Here is a 17,772-nt window from a genome sequence, read left to right on the forward strand (position 1 = left end):
ATAATGCCTTCTGTTGTTTGCGCACCTTTGAAGCTGACCCTGGGAAGAGAAGAGGAAGGGAGCAAGAGTGAGAGTAAGAGAGAGAGACACACTAGTGTGGGTGTGAAGTGATAGTGAGCCACACCACAAACTCACTTATGTTTTATTAGGATTAGGTTTACCCTATGACTGTCTTAAGACAGTCATAGGTGTCCTATCTTTAATTCTTTAATTAAGGGTAGGCAATGTGCCTTTATCCCAACAACCTCCCACCTAAAGGCCAATGTGCCTAAAGGGGAGAAAAGAATAAAAATTACAGCAATATACAGTTACTGTATACAAGACCATAAAGTAAGAATGGTCTCATCCTAATCCCATGATGTGGCGGCAATGTGCAAACCGCTCTGTAGGCAAGCTCTTAGTGAGCAAATCTGCAGGATTATCATCAGTATGTACTTTCACAAGCTCAAGACGCTTGTCTTCCAGTACCTCCCTGATGAAATGATATTTCACTTCTATGTGCTTGGTCTTCTGATGAAAGACCGGATTCTTTGCCAACATGATAGCACTCTGACTATCACAATGCAAAACTGGCATATCTCCTGTAATGCCCAAATCTCCCACCAGCCGAGTAAGCCATATTGCTTCCTTGCAAGCCTCAGTGGCTGCAACATATTCAGCTTCTGTGGTTGACAGTGCAACGCATTTCTGCAACCGAGACACCCATGATATAGCACCTCCTGCAAAAGTGAAAATATAACCTGTAGTAGACTTCCGGTTATCTGCATTCCCTGCATAGTCTGAATCTGTAAAACCATGCACCAATGCATCCTGCCTACCATAGCATATGCACAAGTCTTTGGTACCTTTGAGATACCTCAAGACACCTTTCACTGCTTCCCAATGCCGCTTGCCTGGATTTGCCATATACCTGCTGATGACTCCCACCGCAAAAGCAATATCCGGACGAGTGGCAACCATGGCATACATCAAAGATCCAACTGCAGATGCATACGGAACCTTGGCCATTTCAGCCTTATCATCATCTGATCTGGGGCTGTCCTTACTGCTGAGTTTTAAATGTGGAGGCAACGGGGTACTAATGGACTTCCCCCCCTCCATTTTAAACCTCTGCAGTACTTTGTCAATATACTCTTTCTGTGACAGAAACAAAAGTCCCTTGGACCTGTCACGAGTAATACGCATGCCAAGAATATGATTTGCATCACCCAAGTCTTTCATGTCAAAAGACTTATGCAGTTGTTTCTTCAAAGCACTAATCTCATGCTGAGATTTACTGGCAATAAGCATGTCATCCACATATAGAATGAGTAGCATCAAACTGCCATCCTTTGCCCGTTTGGTGTACAAGCAATGATCGGTCTCACACCGATGATACCCTTGGGACTGCATGAAGGCATCAAACTTTTTGTACCATTCCCTTGGCGCCTGCTTGAGTCCATACAAGCTCCTCTTGAGCTTACACACAAGCTGTTCTTTTCCTTTAACAGCATATCCCTCTGGCTGACTCATATAGATCTCATCATGAAGATCTCCGTGAAGAAAAGCTGTCTTCACATCCATCTGACATAAATCCATGTCATCATGAGCAACAAGAGCTAACACTGCTCTCAAAGTAGTCATCTTGACTACAGGTGAAAAGATCTCATCAAAGTCAATGCCCTTCTCTTGCTTAAATCCCTTGGCAACCAATCTGGCCTTATACCGAGGTAAAGCATTTGAATCCACTTTGACTTTGTAAACCCACTTGCATGGCAAAACCTTTCTGCCTGCAGGTAACTGCACCAAGTCCCATGTATCATTCTGAAGTAGGGAGTCCATTTCTGACTGCATGGCTTTCTCCCACTTCTTTTTCTCTGTTCTTCCCATAGCTTCCTTGAAGCTGGAAGGCTCACCACAATCAGTCAGCATGATAAAATCAGCCACATTATTGGCTCCTGGAACAAACCTGGCAGGAGGCCGTTGTGCACGGGTGCTCCTTCTCACAAAATGTTCCGGATTAGGCTGCTGTCCAGCCTGTTGTTCATGCATGACGGGTGGCTGTACCACCATATCTGGCTGTTCTACGGCCTCATCTGTTGGCACATCCAGTGGTGCATCATTGGCAAAATTATCTGGCTGATTTTCAGCCTGTATTCCACAAGTTGCACGGGTTCCTTGTGTACACTATCTTCTTTAAAGATGACATCATTGCTGCGTATAATCTTCCGTTTAACGGGATCCCATAACCTGTACCCCATTTCACCTTCGTCACCATATCCCATAAAGATGCATCTGATAGACTTTGGATCCAGTTTGGTGCGTAGATCTTTGCGTACATGAGCAAAGCACTCGCAGCCAAATACCCGTAAGTGCTTATATGAGGGTGGCTTGCCAGACCACACCTCCTCTGGCACTTTCAACTCCAAAGCCTTATTTGGTGACCTGTTAATAATGTGAACTGCTGTTTGCACGGCTTCTGCCCAAAAGCCATGGGGTAATGCAGCATAAGACAACATACATCGAACCTTCTCCTGAATAGTTCGATTCATCCGCTCACTTGCACCATTTTGAGATGCATTATGAGGGGCTGTGAGCTCCTGTTTGATGCCCTTAGCTTGGCAAAATTGCACAAAAGCATGTGACACATACTCACCCCCATTATCGGTTCTGAGGCATTTCAGCCTACGACCTGTCCGATTCTCAACCTGAGCGACAAACCTCTTGAAAGCATCTAGGGCATCTCCCTTATGCTTCAAGAAATAGACCCACACCTTACGTGTGGCATCATCAATGAAAGTAATAAAATATTTGGCACCCCCTAGTGATAACTGTGGCATCTCACACAAATCAGTGTGCACTAGATCAAGTGGTGCTCTATTCTGGGGAGATCTCCTCTTATGAGGAGTCACAGAATGCTTGCCAAAGATACAATGATCACAAGTAGGCAAATCTGAAAAAGAGAGAGGCGGCAGATAACCCAAACGTGACAGTTCTTGCATTCCTTTAACAGACATGTGTCCCAACCGGCTATGCCACAATGAAACCTTTGGCAGCTCGGTTATGGCAACAACATGATTACCCACACTGGAAACATAAAGAGGGTACAAGGTATCACTCTTAAAACCCTCAGCCACTACAGTCTGGCCATCAGTAATCACCCATTTGGAATCCCCAAATGTGGTGTGGTAACCACTGTCATCTAATAAGCCAGTGCTAATCAGATTTTTCTTGATTTGCGGCACATGGCGAACACCATCAAGCATAAATGACTGTCCATCAGGAAATACTATCTGTATACTGCCAATCCCTGCAATCTGACATGCATAGTTGTTCCCAAGATGAACAACTCCATGAGTACCTGTGTAGGAAGTAAACCACTCCCTATGAGGTGTAACATGAAAAGAGGCACCTGAATCCAAGAGCCAGGTGTGCATGTCATGGCCATCAATAACCAAAGCATGTGCTATTACAGCAGAAGAGCATAAAACATCATGTATGTCACTGTCACTGTCCTCTGCTGCAACATTCACTGCATCCAAGTCATCTGCCTTGGCCTTGCCTTTGCCTTTGCTTGCATTCCTGCATCCTTTGTTTCAGCCTTCTTGGCTTTCTGATCCCGTATGAACTTGAAGCACTTCGACTTCACATGTCCCTTCTTGCCACAATAAAAGCATTCAATGTCCTTTTTGCCACGGGACTGACTACGGGATTTGGACTTACTAGCAGATCTCCCCTTCTGCTGAGTCCTGCCTCTGTCCTGTACCTGCAAAGCACTTGAAGACTTGCTGCCCGCATTATTCTTCCTGCTCATCTCCTCCATAAGAAGAGAGCTCTCTACATCAGCATAAATAAGAGTGGCATTTGAGTTTGACAGGGTGGTCTTGAAAGTGTCCCAACTCTCAGGGAGGGTACACAGCAAGAAAGTAGCCTTGAACTCCTCATCAAGGTTCAACCCCTGTGCAATCAGCTGTGTAAAGATAGCATTGAACTCACTCAAGTGTGAGGTCATAGCTGTACCTTCCTTCATGCGAAGATCAACCAGCTTCTTCAGCCAATAAACCTTACTGGCTGAGCTCTTTTGGGCATATAATTCTTCTAGTCTTTGCCATAGACCATAAGAGGTCTTTTCAGCCTGTACATTGAACACAAGAGTGTCTGAAATAGTGAGCATGATAGCTGCCCTCGCGGACAAATCAAGCTTTTCCCAGTCATCAGCTGCCATATCAGATGGCTTGACACCCTTTACCCTTATGGGCTTAGCAATCTTCTTTAACAGAAGTACATTCAAGCACTGTTCTGCCCATAATGCATAGTTATGTGCTCCTTCCAGTTTCTTTATGTTCAGAATTGAAGAATCACCTCCTCCTGATGCCATATCAGATGAGGAAAGTACCTGACTCCCTGGAAGTAAAAAGACTGAATAAAAGTTCTGATTTCTCAGAAAAGCCTGCTCTATTCAAGAGCCAGAAGCACTCTCAATGGTGCTGTTTTTACTGTCAGTAAAATCTGCAGCAAAACAGTAAATGTCCCTGCAAATACTGTACCTTCTGACAAACTGTTCTGAGCTCAAAAAAGGCATAAAAAACAGTGATTTCAGACTGCTGTTGCTGCTCAACAAGTGCTTAACAGTGCACAATCATCTGACAAAACCACCAACACTGCTGTAAACACTGACTGTACTGATCACTTCTCCCACCTCAGATGAGGTATGGCACTGAGTTAAATTGCAGAAACCACTTGACAAACACCCCAAAAACAGTAAATGACCCTTCAGCCTGTCACAAAACCTGCAACAGTAAATGGGATAAATCCCAAGCAATCACCCTTATACCAAGGGGAGAAAATGCATCTGAAGATCTCTGTCAGTAACCCAAGTGCTATCAAACAAAGTTTGGGCAAAAGCCCCTTGATTTGACACCTGAATCAAGTGGAGAACACCTCAACACTGAGGTAGCATGCAATATGAAATCTCTCTGACACTTGTACCTGACAATGTGTAATGCATAGGCTGCCCCTGTGTACTCAGTAACAACACAAATCACAACGTACAGACACCAAGAAGAAAATCTTTTGAGCACTGTCAACGATGGGCAGTTAGGGACCGAGTAAACTCGATGCGCCCTGACCAAGCGTGGCTCAACTGAGATTTTCAAAGTGCGTACAAAGAATGTGACCTGCAACAAATGTCACCAAATGCACTGCGGAAACAAAGCAAATGTGTGCTCCCCGGCTACACACTGCTTCAAGGCATATACTGCAAACACATCCAGGCAAAAGCCCTCTGAAATGGTCACCCAAAACTGAGAATTGCACTCAGTAAATGCATAGAAGCTTCTGCAAAACAAGCATCTGACCTTCCTGAAGGACAAGTTACTGCGCAAACACCACCACTGTGGCACAAGTCACCTCAAGCGTGAGTGACACGAGAGTACCTGCTGTACCTCAACAAATGCACAGTATACCGCTGAAATGCTTCAGGAATGCATCGGAATGCTTCATGTACTGCGTGTACATGCACAAAGCAGAGTGCTTCAGCACTATTTCTCTTCCAACAAAAAAAAAAAATGTCTGTTGTACTTTCCAGTACCTGCAAACAACCTGTTGTACTTCTGTCCCTGTAGCAGGTACACTTCCCCCAAAAAAAAAACGAGTCTTTGCAGCAAAAACGAGTCCTTGCTGTACCTCACTGTACTCTGCTGTCCACGCAAGCCTTGCTGTGAAGAACTGTCGTCCGTACAGTTGTACGGTAGGCCGTACGACTGTACGGCAGTCCGTACGGCGGTCGTCCGTACGGCTGCCCTTGGAGGAGATGGCGATGCTGTGCGACCCCCGAAGAGCGTAGCAGCTTATGCAGCTGCTATGCAGCTGCCTTAGTAGCTCCGCCCTGACCTACTGCGCCGCTTGCGCTCTGGTCTGCTGCGCCGCCTGCGCCCTGAACTGCACCGCCCTGTAGCTGCCCTTCGAAATGCAACGCCCTGTGTCGCCGTCCTGCTAACTGCGCCGCCGCCCTGCAGCCTGCGTCGAGCCCGTCCGTACGGTTGTACGGACGACGTACGGCCGTACGGATCTGTCAGAGGAGGCTGGGTAGGAAAAGGGGGGGAGCAAGGTAGGCTCTGATACCAGTTGAGAGTGGGAAGAGAAGAGGAAGGGAGCAAGAGTGAGAGTAAGAGAGAGAGACACACTAGTGTGGGTGTGAAGTGATAGTGAGCCACACCACAAACTCACTTATGTTTTATTAGGATTAGGTTTACCCTATGACTGTCTTAAGACAGTCATAGGTGTCCTATCTTTAATTCTTTAATTAAGGGTAGGCAATGTGCCTTTACCCCAACAGTATTCGAGAGAAAGAGAACTCAGATCTTATTCCTCCACCAAGTAGTGGGCAAAACACAGCTCAAGGTGCGCACAAAAGGACCAGCAAGGGCTGGACTGCAAACTGAGAACTCTCTGTAGGTCTTCTCCTGCTCCGTGCTACCTCTGTTGGCTTCCGTGACTGATAGAAAAGTGAGGGGAGAAGGGGCTATATATAGGAGGCTGCCCCTTTGGAGAGGCCAACTGCCTAGTTGGCTACGAGGGCTGGACCGAACAGCCCTTGGTTGGCTGTCCGATCAGCCTGGTCGGCTAAAACTGCCTCCCCCCTGGGCAACCTATAAATAGGGCTGCCAGGGGTTGCGTTTCCTGCTGCTGCTGCGCCCTTTCCAGCCCGCCTTGGAGCTCCTGCTGCGCAGCCATATGCTGCATGCTGCAGCCCATGATAGGCCCCCATAATCCCTCCCCTCACAGTTATATGCCCCCCCATGTTCTCCTATATGGCGGCTCACAGGTGGGGGACATTGACTTCCAACAGGGAGGGTCGCTAAAATACTCATGAACTTTTAAAAAGTCAGGGATGGTCATTTAGGATGTGTATTGACTACAAATAGGGACGATTATTAAAAAATAGGTTTATAATTCCAAGAGCAAGTGACGTTGCTTACAATTGAAGGGTGCCATACTTCACAAAAATTGACTTGAGGTCGTAATGTGTTGGCTAATGCTTCAGTAACGTTTCAAGATTTTTCTAGTCCAAGATCTGGTCAAAGTTGTACTAGTCTTCTATGATGACATCTTGATATACAACAAGTCTAAAAGCATTTTTGCATGTACAAGTGTTTGAGTTCTTAAGGCTCAGCCATCTATTTGCCAAACCATCTGTGGTACACAACTGGAATATTTTGGGCATATCGTTACCGGATCCAGCAAAGGTGCAAGTGGTTAAGGATTGCCAACTCCTAAGGATCCAACCCAATTTAGCGGATTCTTGGGGTTGAGACCATTACATGGGACGTCTTAGAAGTTAGTAAAAGGGGTTGCTGCGGTCACAGACCTGTTTAAGAAAGTTGCCAAAGAAGTTATGGAAGATCTCAGAAGAGTTCTCATTTTGGTACCCATATTCATTTGTCCAGATTCTTCATGGCCATTTCTTATTTCAAGCTGATGCAGGTGGTGTGGGAGTTGTACAAGCAGGTCATCAAACAATCATAGCATACGAGAGTGGAAAGCTTGATGAGAGGTGTGAAATTTTGATGAGGAGGAGCAGTTTTATGCCACATGTTATAAGGACATGTTGGGTTTTTGTTATGGAAGTGAAAACCTGTGTTATTCTCTGTTGCAAGTTTTTAGCACACAAGGGGTGAGATGATTTGCCTTACTGTAAGCACAATCCTTGATGTATCTTAAAAGTGTTTCTGCTCCTTTGTCATCTATTTTGAAAATTAGCCCTGAATTATCTTAGAGTACCGAGGCTTATATATAGTGGAGTGCCTAGCAGATGATGCTACCAAGACATAGATTTTGTCTTGTCCTCTGCAGTCAAGAATGTTGTAACATGTGGCTTTGGTCGCCCCCATCTTCATTTTAAAATGGTCTCTCTTTTGGGGTTGAGCTGTGTTGTTTCTTTGTTGAGATCCAAGCTATCACTGGGCATGTTGTATGTGGAACAAACTGTCTCACACAAGCTCTATTCTCCTTTCCAATGGTGGATAAGAGAATATCATTGTCAATCTGTGACATAGATGATAGGAGTCGACTGAATGTCGTGTCAGTGGTAAATTAGCTTAAGCGAATTAGCTCCTATTCTTTTCGGCTTTCCACATGGCTGCTTTCAACTTTGGAATTTTCCAATGCACATTTTTTTAATACGTCGTCATTGTTGCATATTTGCACATTCTTTCTAGAGCAGCAGAATGTGCGATTTCCAATTTTCTTCATTTATTTATCCTAATCAGCCTCGTTTCAGAGGCCCATATTGTTGTTTCCATTGGGATTTTCCACGACTGCTCAAATATGCCGATCGATTTTTTCTTCATTTGGCTTTGGAACAACTTTTTTGGGTATTTCTATTCTGTTTTTGTAATATCCACATAAAGTGGGAAATTGCACTAACTGCTGCATCATAATCTGCTTGAACTGCCTTTGTATTTGGTCATCTACCCGGTCTTTTGATCTGTTTTGATGTCATATCCAGATGTATTGTAGTTTTAACTGTCTCTATATTTCTGCAGGAAGAAGCCATCAAGGAGGCCATAGAAGATGCTGGGTTTGATGCTGAGATTTTATCCAAAGAAGTTGTTGGATCTACTTTGGCTGCAGATAAGTTTTCTGAAACAGGGCATTTTAGAATTACAGGGCTCAGCTGTGCTGCTTGTGTGGCTTCAGTTGAAGGGGTTCTACTCGAGTTGGAAGGTGTGAGCTTTGCAGCAGTGGGCCTAGCATCTAGCATGGGTGAGGTAAGGTATGATCCCCATGTTCTGAACAGAGGAGATATTATTGCTGCTATCAATGATGCTGGATTTGGAGCTGAATTTTTAGAAAGTGGGAGAAGAAATAAAGTAAAGATTACAGTTGAAGGCATGTTCTGTGAGGAGGATGGGAAAGTTGTGCAGGATTTGTTTTGGCAGCTGCAGGGTATAAAAGAGTCTTCTGTTGATCCATTGCTAGAGAGGGCAGAAATAACATTTGATCCGGAAGTTATTGGGCTGAGATCCATTGTAGATGCTATAGAAAGTAAAGGTGGTGGCAGATATAAAGTTTTATTGCCCCACCCTTACAGTTCTTACACTCCAGAGGGCAGGATAGAAACTGCATATACTCTGCAGTTGCTGCGGTCCAGCTTAATTTTCAGTGTGAGTCCTTTCCCAAAACCTTGCATGTAGCATCATGTGTATGTTTCCATCTGTCGGTTTCACCTACGATGCTTCGGAGAATGTTCTAACTATTATCTCTTGTTCTGTGGTGGCAGATTCCTGTTTTCTTCCTTGGTATTGTTTGCCCACACATTCCCGGTTTCCACCATCTGCTAACATTGCGATGTGGGCCTTTTTTGATAGTGGATTGGTTAAAGTGGGCACTGGTAACCCCTGTTCAATTTGTTATCGGCAGACGCTTCTATGTCGGAGCATATCGTTCTATAAGGAACAAATCAGCAAATATGGATGTGTTGGTGTCCCTTGGGACAACAGCTGCCTATGTGTACTCTGTTTTTGCCGTCTTGTATTCTGCGATGAGTGGACATCCATTAGTCACATACTTCGAAACTACGGTTATGCTAATTAATTTCATCCTACTTGGCAAATACTTGGAGATTGTTGCCAAAGGGAAAACAACTGAGGCCATTGGGAAACTTTTGGAACTTGCTCCAGCAACGGCCATCCTGCTTACTCTTGATCCCGGTAGGAATCGACATTTTTGTGTTTAATAGTTCTAGCTGATGACTGCTAGGGCAAAGAAGCTATGGATCAGAGAAAAGGGAAAAGTGAATGGAATGTTTGCAATTTTTAAGAGAATGAGCCTGGAACATGCACAGACTCAAGGGCATAAGCATATGCATATTACAAGAGGGATGAGGATAACAATGTGGCTTGCTGTACGTTTTTAGTGAGATGTAGAAGATTTTTGGTCAAAAAAGCAGAGCTGAGCATACTTATGTGTACTTGATTGATCTTGTGGTTGCCATGCTGTTTCTGATCGGCAGTGTAATTTTCAACATCTGGCTGAGTCTGCCCTTCACCTCCTGAGTGCCGACAGAAACTCAGTACAAAGACTTTTGTATAAATGGATGCTCAAGTATATGTGGGTGTCCTGGTTGTAAGTGTGAGAGCATATGTTTATACTATGGTCTACACCCACCGTTTGGTGCTGATGACGTTTGTGGGGATGTCATAGTAGCTACTTCCTGCTATGTGTGGTGGAGTTCATGGTTTTCAACCTTATGATGACTACCATGAGATTGAAACTGCTCTATTTGTTTTTTATTTAGAGGATGATTTTGGGCATGTTCCTGGATTCATCTAGATATATGTTCCTGCCGTATTAGCGGACATGCAAATTTCTCTGTGTGAAGCTTTCGTCCATGTTGCTGCTTGCTGATATCGCGATAAATTCTTTTCATCTTAAGTGGTGCGTTGCCCTATCAGCTAGATTGTCTAAGCAATTTTTCGCATAGATGCTCATTAGGGAGAGACTAAAATGAAATAGTATAATCTTCACAAGCAGTTGTAGATTCAATAAAGAGAATGTGAACTACTTCTTGGTTAGCCTTCTCCTTTAGTGCTAGCCTGTCACAGCCGAGTTTGCCCTTAACCTCCGGAGTGCCGATCAGAAACTCACTACGAAGTAAATGGATGTTCAAGTATGTGTGATGTGTGGATTTGTATTGTGAGAGCATATGTTAATACTATGGTCTGCACCCACCATGGGGCGCTGATGGCATGGGTGCGAATGTCATAGTAGCTAGTCCTTGTAATGCGTGGTGGAGTTTATGGTTTTCAACTTTATGAGTGACTATCATGAGATTGAAACTGCACTTTTGTTTTGTTTTTAGAGGAAGAGTTTGGGCATGCTCCTGGATTCATCTATATATACCTTTTGAACTGTGTAAAAGTAATGGGTCAGAGACTGAGGGTGACAAAGTCTAACTAGTTGTTTTTCCTTGTAGATGGCAATCCTATCCAGGAGAGGGAGATTGATGCTCAATTGATAGAGCGTGGGGATATCTTAAAAGTTTCTCCTGGGTCAAAGATACCAGCTGATGGACTTGTCATATGGGGTTCCAGTCGTGTTAACGAGAGTATGATCACTGGCGAGGCTTCACCAATAGTGAAAGGGACAGGCGATAATACCATTGGGGGTACCCTTAACATGAATGGAGTCTTGCATATTCGAGCTACACGTGTAGGTTCAGAGGCTGCTTTAGCACAAATTGTTCATCTTGTGGAGACTGCTCAGATGGCCAAACCTCCCATTCAGAAGTTTGCAGATTATGTAAGTAGGGAACTGCTCTTCTCCTTCCCTCTGCCATTTTTAACCTTCTCATATGGTTTCAAAACCTCTCAGCACCTGCAAAGATTCCCACGCATGTACAAGACTGCTTTATAATTCCTTCCCTTGCATCTGTTTCTTTGGTGTGCTTGATTGGCTTCTTCGTTGTTTATTTGTTTACCAAATTGGCGATATGATACATTTGGAAAGTGGATTTCACTTTTTTTGCTGAATAGAAATTACATTTACATGATGGTTTTGATCGTGCTTTCTCTTTTGTTGTCATATCTTTTGTTGATTAAACTTTTGCAGTCCTTATGCTGTTGTCTAGCAATCAATGAGAGGGTAGCATGGTTGGAAGACAAAATATAGGAAAATTTGATTACTGGTCAGCTTTTTTGTTTACTTCACCAAATGCTGTGATATCTGTGCTCAATTGAAAAATAATTTTGTTAGCACTGCCTTCTAGGGAGTGCTCTAGTTACATTTTTGTTAAAAAGTGTCCCACACACTTTGTTGCCACGTGGCCCCCTTCTATTTTGGTTCTTTCTCTCTCACACACACACTCACTCACACACACTTTCTTTTTCAAGAACTCTCTCTCTCTCTCTCTCTCTCTCTCACACACACACACACACACACTTTTTTTTTTAAATAGTGAAAGCTTTGATTGATTATATTACAAGAATAGTCACCTCAGAAAAGAGGCACTAGAAAATACATCAATTGAGATCTCAGTATAAGCCAAATATACATACTGATCTATCTGGCGAGTCTGCAAGCAATTAAAGAAAGATTTCTGCAGAGAATGCTTAAAGAAAGCAAACAAAGAAAATTTGGGATCACTAAAGACTTTACAATTGCGGTCTGTCCATAAAGTCCAAAGTGCCCAATAGCGAGCCCAAACAGAGAAAAGATGAAATTCCGGTCGTTGTGGATAAAAACCAAAGAGCTAGAAAAAGTTCCCGAAGCGAAGAGTCTGGAATCTCGCTCATAGCCTCTGTTAAAGAGAATCCAGAAACTGCCGAGAAGACAGGCAATGCCAGAATAAATGAGGCACAGTCTCCTGAGAAATCAGACACCGATGACATAAAGCAGGAGCAATGTGCCTATGGGCTAGCAACTGTCTAGATGGAAAAATTCCCAGAAGCACTCGCCATAAAAAACCTGTTGCAGAAGTGGAGCCTTGTATGCCCAAAGTTGCCGCAGTCTTTTTCTCCACCACTTAGTTGGCCGATGCATTTGCCAAAGAGAATTACCCCTTTCTGAAACCGAGGGTTGAGGCAAAAGGATTTTATATAATATAGGCACAGTAATCTGAGATAGCCTCAAAGGACGAGAGGAGGACCCAAGGGAAGTCAATGTCCAATCCTCTAATCGATCCTGGAGTTCCAAAGGGGGAATCGGAACCAAAGGGGAAAGCATACAAGTGATCTGCTGCCACAAAGCACAATAATGAGAACCCAAACCATACTGTGTGGTTGCTAGAGAAAAGGGAAGCCTAGGGCCATCATCATGAATAACATTAGCAACAGTATTGATCCCTTTAAAAGAAATAAAGTAAGAACGACGAGGTCCTGTAAAGCAAGCGGAGTCTGAAAAACTTTGGACTAGTGAATGCTTTCAGCCCGCAAAGAAATACCCATCAGAGATTGTTGACCATGCCATTTCAGGTGAGACAGAATATGCTTCCAACCAAGAAGCAAGTTGGAGACCATAGGGCAGCCATGCAAAGTGCCATCAATGCACCCAAACAAGAAATCCCACTGAGTGGGTTGCGAATGACCAAAAGCAGGATTGCTGATATGTGTGACCAGAGATTGAATCATGAGAGCCCAGAGTTGATCACCTTTCAGAAATTGCAGCAACATTTTCCCCCTGTGTGAAACCAGTCTCAACAACATAAAGGGTGGTAGGATTCACGTAAATACAGCATATACAATAAATAGACAAGTAAATTTGCAACACACCACAAATCACAAGGGAGCTAGAGCGTTCCTACTCAGAAACAAAGACATTGATTGGCCCCAAACGCTGGCGTCCCTTGCAGTATTTATTTAACATTCATTTGAAGCCAAGAGGCTGATTACAAAGGTCTTTGGGAAGCTGCTCCACGGCAAACTAACGCCCTCAGACTTCTTGTCCAACCCACCCTGTAATTCCCTGCTCAACTTCAAACGGTGAATGGCATCCAATCACTAGACAATCCTGTATTCTCAACCAACCAAAGCATGCAACAGAGACCCCAATAGCATCCACCATCTGAACCACTCCTGCAATCGCACATCCAAGTGTCCAACCAGCCAACATGGCTGAACAACTACAAGACAAAGCCCTCAACAGCTGAACTCTGGTGCAATCAAACAACCAAACACTTCCCAACGGGTTGCCTCAGTCTATAGCCTCCCTAGCCATTGCCCAACAACATAAATCAACCCTTCTTCGCGAGGAAAGAAATCCAAACGTGATAACGAGCCAGCAACCAACTCGGGAATGGCAAAAGCAGGCAAAGAGAAGCCTTCTTCTACCTGGAATCCACAGAAGACAGGTCACCCTGGCTAGAAAACCCAAGATCCTGCGGAGATAAGCTGATTCTGCTCTGGCACAGCCCCAAGCACAGCTTAGAAGCGAACACCCCCGCCTGGAAAGTTGCCAAAGTCAGCTAGCACAGCCCAGAAGCCTTCAGAATCAAATCGCAATCTTCCTGGACAGCCCAAAAAATACCTTGAAACTCCTAAAAACAAATCACAATCCTTGTAGCAGCCCGAAAATACCTGGAAATAGTACTTGAACAGGTCGCAGTCACTTGGCATAGCTCGGAGGACTTGGAAACTGGATCGCAATTTGCAGCACACACCCCTGGCAGAAATTGCAATCTGCAACAACAGGCCTTGGATCTGGTGCATTTTCCCCTGGCAGGTCGTGGAAGTGCTAGTATAGGCCCTGACTGGTGATGATTTCCTCTGGGAGGCTCTAGAAGCTCCTAATAATCTGCGATTTTGCTCTAGCAGCACCTGGTAGGCTCTGGCAGCTCACAACTGATGCTCTGACTCCTTCTACAACTGATTTGGCCAATTGACCCCAAAATAAGAGCTCTGGGTTCCTTTTGTAGACCTGTGCTAAAAATAGCAGTTTTTAATTGCACCACTCTTTTGGCCCACCTGTTGCACACTTTGGCTCTAGGAATTAATTGCCTAGTAACTGGCCGCACATTCACTATTTCCAAGGGCCCACTAGGAATTTTAATTTCCCAAGTCTCGTCCCATGGCCGGACCCTTGCGTCCCAGAGGCTCAAGGCAGTCACGCGCAAATTATGGGAGTCGCAAATCAAAAGTCCCATAATTTCACGGCCTCTTGACACTGTGAGCAAGGATGTGCACCTGGATATTAGTGATATTCAATCCTCCATGCAGTTTAGGGAAACAAATTCGATGCACCGAAAGCAGTCTGAGATATTTTCTGCCATGTTTGGAATGCCAAAAGATTTCCATAATGATAGACATAAAGGAATCAAGATCTGCCTTGGTGAACATGATCAAAGGCAAATAAAATTGAATGTACGCCACAAGAATGGACTACACTATTTGGAGGCGAACATGTAAAGGCTTTCCAGTGTTTAAGCTTTTTCCGGAGCTTGATTAGAACCCAATCAATTTGTTGTCGACGAGTAAGTCCCAAGCCCAAAGGATAACCAAGGTGTCGAACTAACTGAGTGGGTGGGATGATCTCCCCTGGCCATAAGAGACTGTGTTAGTCTTTAAGATGCAATGGGAGCAGCTTAGACTTTTGAAAGTTAACATGAAGGCCAGTTGCCAAACCATAAATTGAAAGGGTTTGCATCAAAGCAGAAAGATCTGGCAGAGTATTCCTTGGAGTCAAGACTCTTCGTAGTCAATGCGTCCTATAGATCCAATAAATAACCTGCTGCATTTTTATTCCAAAGCCCAAGGATCGCATTGTTTGCGAGATGAACTCCCATCGAACTGTGTCAAAAGCTTTGGCAATGTCAATCTGTAAGAGCAAAACATCCTGCTGCGTGTACTTGGCATATTCATGAAGAGATCTAGTAGCTAGCTAGGAATGAAATGGAAATGTGAAAAGCATAACGAAAAGCAAAATGAAAAGGGAAATGAAAGAATAAGTGCTAGGCAATGATAACCAAAATACTCACATGATATAAAGCTTGATGTTGACTGATATCTTAGATAATAGACAAGTACAACAATATATAGTGTGCCACTAGATTCTAGAAAGTCACAATGTCTATGGGATATCTCCCAATATGACACGTGGCATGTCTAGGACTCACTAGACTATAAAACCACTAGTACACTCATTTTTTACTCACTTTGGCTTCATATTCCAACAACCCCTCATGAAGGCAAGGTGAGAGACTACTGGAATGGAACCAAGAACAGAACATGACAATGACAGTCATCAGAATTGTGCATGCCGGTCTAGAACTAGACATGGTTCCCACACAATCTCAGAGGCAAGTGAGCATGGCTTAGAGGCTAGTGAGCATAACATAGAAATCTCATCTAGCATGGCTCAGAGGCTCATCATGCATGGATGCATGACCAACTCAGAGGTCTAGGAGATGAATGCACCAACATCCTGGAACTCTCAAGCCAGGCGTGATAAACAAATAGACCTATCAAAGCTAATACATATGGCTCCCGCAGTACATCCCCCCTTGGCTTCATAACAGGACATGTTAGGAAGCCACACACCAAAAAAATAGGAAAACCAATACATCTTTTTAGGAGGACTATCCAAGGCAGAGGATCTTTAGACTCAATGAAAACCAAACACTTAATACATAACATTTTAGGGGGACTACCCAGGGCAGAGGACCCCAAAATACATCAAGCGTGTTGTAATAAATAAAAATCTCTCTTTGAGAAAGAGATGTCCTCTAAGTAGCTAATGCACATGTGTGCACATCCCTGCGAGTCGATGACAATGTCAATGAAGCACTAGGCAGGAATGCCTCAAAATATGTGTCGGTAAAGTCCATGGGTAGCTACATGGAGCAATTACATGATGACTCTCAAAATGCAGGAAGGAGAGTCACCAATGTCGAAGTAGAAGCCTTAGGTACCACGACCAATTGGAAAGTCAATCAATGCGAAGTACCTCAGGCACCGATCGAATAAGCAATGTTGAAGAAGTCACTTGTTGATGTAGAGTGGTCTACATCAAGCTCGATATAATACACTAATCAGAGAGATCACTGTAGTATCTAAGAACTCACATTTAGCTCGGGAAGTCTTCACCAAAGTTTGGAGTAGTCACGTGAAGGAGTCACCGCAATGTAATGTCAAGAGCTCACATCAAGTGACGGGCAGAGAAGATAGAGGCAGCGTGGACAGCAGCTCTAAGAGAATGACGGGCAGAATGCGGGCACAAACTTGCGGGTAACAGCTCCAAGAGAATGTCGGGCAGAAGGAGCAAATGGTGGGCTGGAGCAGAGGTCAATGATGAAGAGGATGGATAGCTTCACGTTGAGCTGGTTGCATCATGCTTGGGCTATCAAATCATTGAGCTCCAGAACGAAATTCGCGCACAGAAACAAATTTCGTCACTTCTTGCAAGGGCTGTAACTTTTCACAGAAAACTCGGATTGCAATGATGTAAAAATGAAATTTGTAGTACTCAAGGTCCTCTACAACTTTGCTGAAGACACAAAGCCGTGATTCACAGAGGCTATACGGATAACACATGAAGGCTGTACGGCAGGCTAGGCTAGGGCTGAGCAGGAGCTCTCCTCCTCTCTCTCTCTCTCTCTCTCTCACCACACACACACACACACACACACGGAGTTTGCAAATCATTCGAGTTTTGAAAGTCTTCCGAAGACCAAAGGGGCTATGAGACTAATAGAACCTGATACAATGAACTAAGGGGTGGAGCCTCTAAGCAGGCATCTACACCCATGGTGAGTACAAAAAAACTCCATAATCATAACATTGTCAATATATAGAGAGAACTCGCTGAGCTCACGGAGAGGATGGGGCACTGGTGGCACTGTGGTGATCATCTAGAAATTGGCGGAGATGTCAAGCCTAAGAGGGGGTCGGCGATGTGCGAGGCTGCTATGGCAGCATAAAACCTATAAAACCTGTGATGGAGCATTGGCTGCTGTCAACATGTGTGGCCTGCCATGGTCTCCTGGCCATAGCCCTGCGACGAACTAGTGCCATTGCCACTCTTGTAGGTCACGTCTCTGGTCTGATGAGCATGGAGGGAGGTCCTCTAGTGTGATCTGGGCCTCAGTCCTTTGGTGAGTCTAATGTGTCTCTGGCTCAGTCCTCGCAGTCGCCGTCTCCGTGGGTCTTGCTGATTGGTGCTGTTTGATCGGAAAAACTTAGTGATCATGCTTTGAGTGGAGTTTTGGTTGTGTACCCTAATCTCACCCATGTATCCTGAGCAAGTGCTCCTTGTGTCGAACAGCCTCGTGGATCAAGGCCGCCAAACATCTCTGATTTG

General features: G+C 44.4%; 1 protein-coding gene across 1 annotated transcript in view; it reads left to right on the forward strand.

Annotated features, from left to right (window-relative positions):
• The window catches only part of RAN1 (copper-exporting ATPase / responsive-to-antagonist 1 / copper-transporting ATPase (RAN1)), a 47,764-nt gene that overhangs the window by 15,061 nt on the left and 14,931 nt on the right, over positions 1–17,772 (forward strand). Inside the window, exons 2-4 of the mRNA XM_087397141.1 lie at positions 8,526–9,146; positions 9,263–9,692; positions 10,958–11,283. Coding sequence (XP_087253267.1) covers positions 8,526–9,146; positions 9,263–9,692; positions 10,958–11,283 — 1,377 coding nt within the window. The remainder of the gene's footprint in view (positions 1–8,525; positions 9,147–9,262; positions 9,693–10,957; positions 11,284–17,772) is intronic.

Source organism: Dipteris shenzhenensis, chromosome 26 (genome assembly GCF_047967505.1).
Source record: "Dipteris shenzhenensis isolate YYH24624 ecotype China chromosome 26, Dip_SZ_1.0, whole genome shotgun sequence".
NCBI lineage: Eukaryota > Viridiplantae > Streptophyta > Polypodiopsida > Gleicheniales > Dipteridaceae > Dipteris > Dipteris shenzhenensis.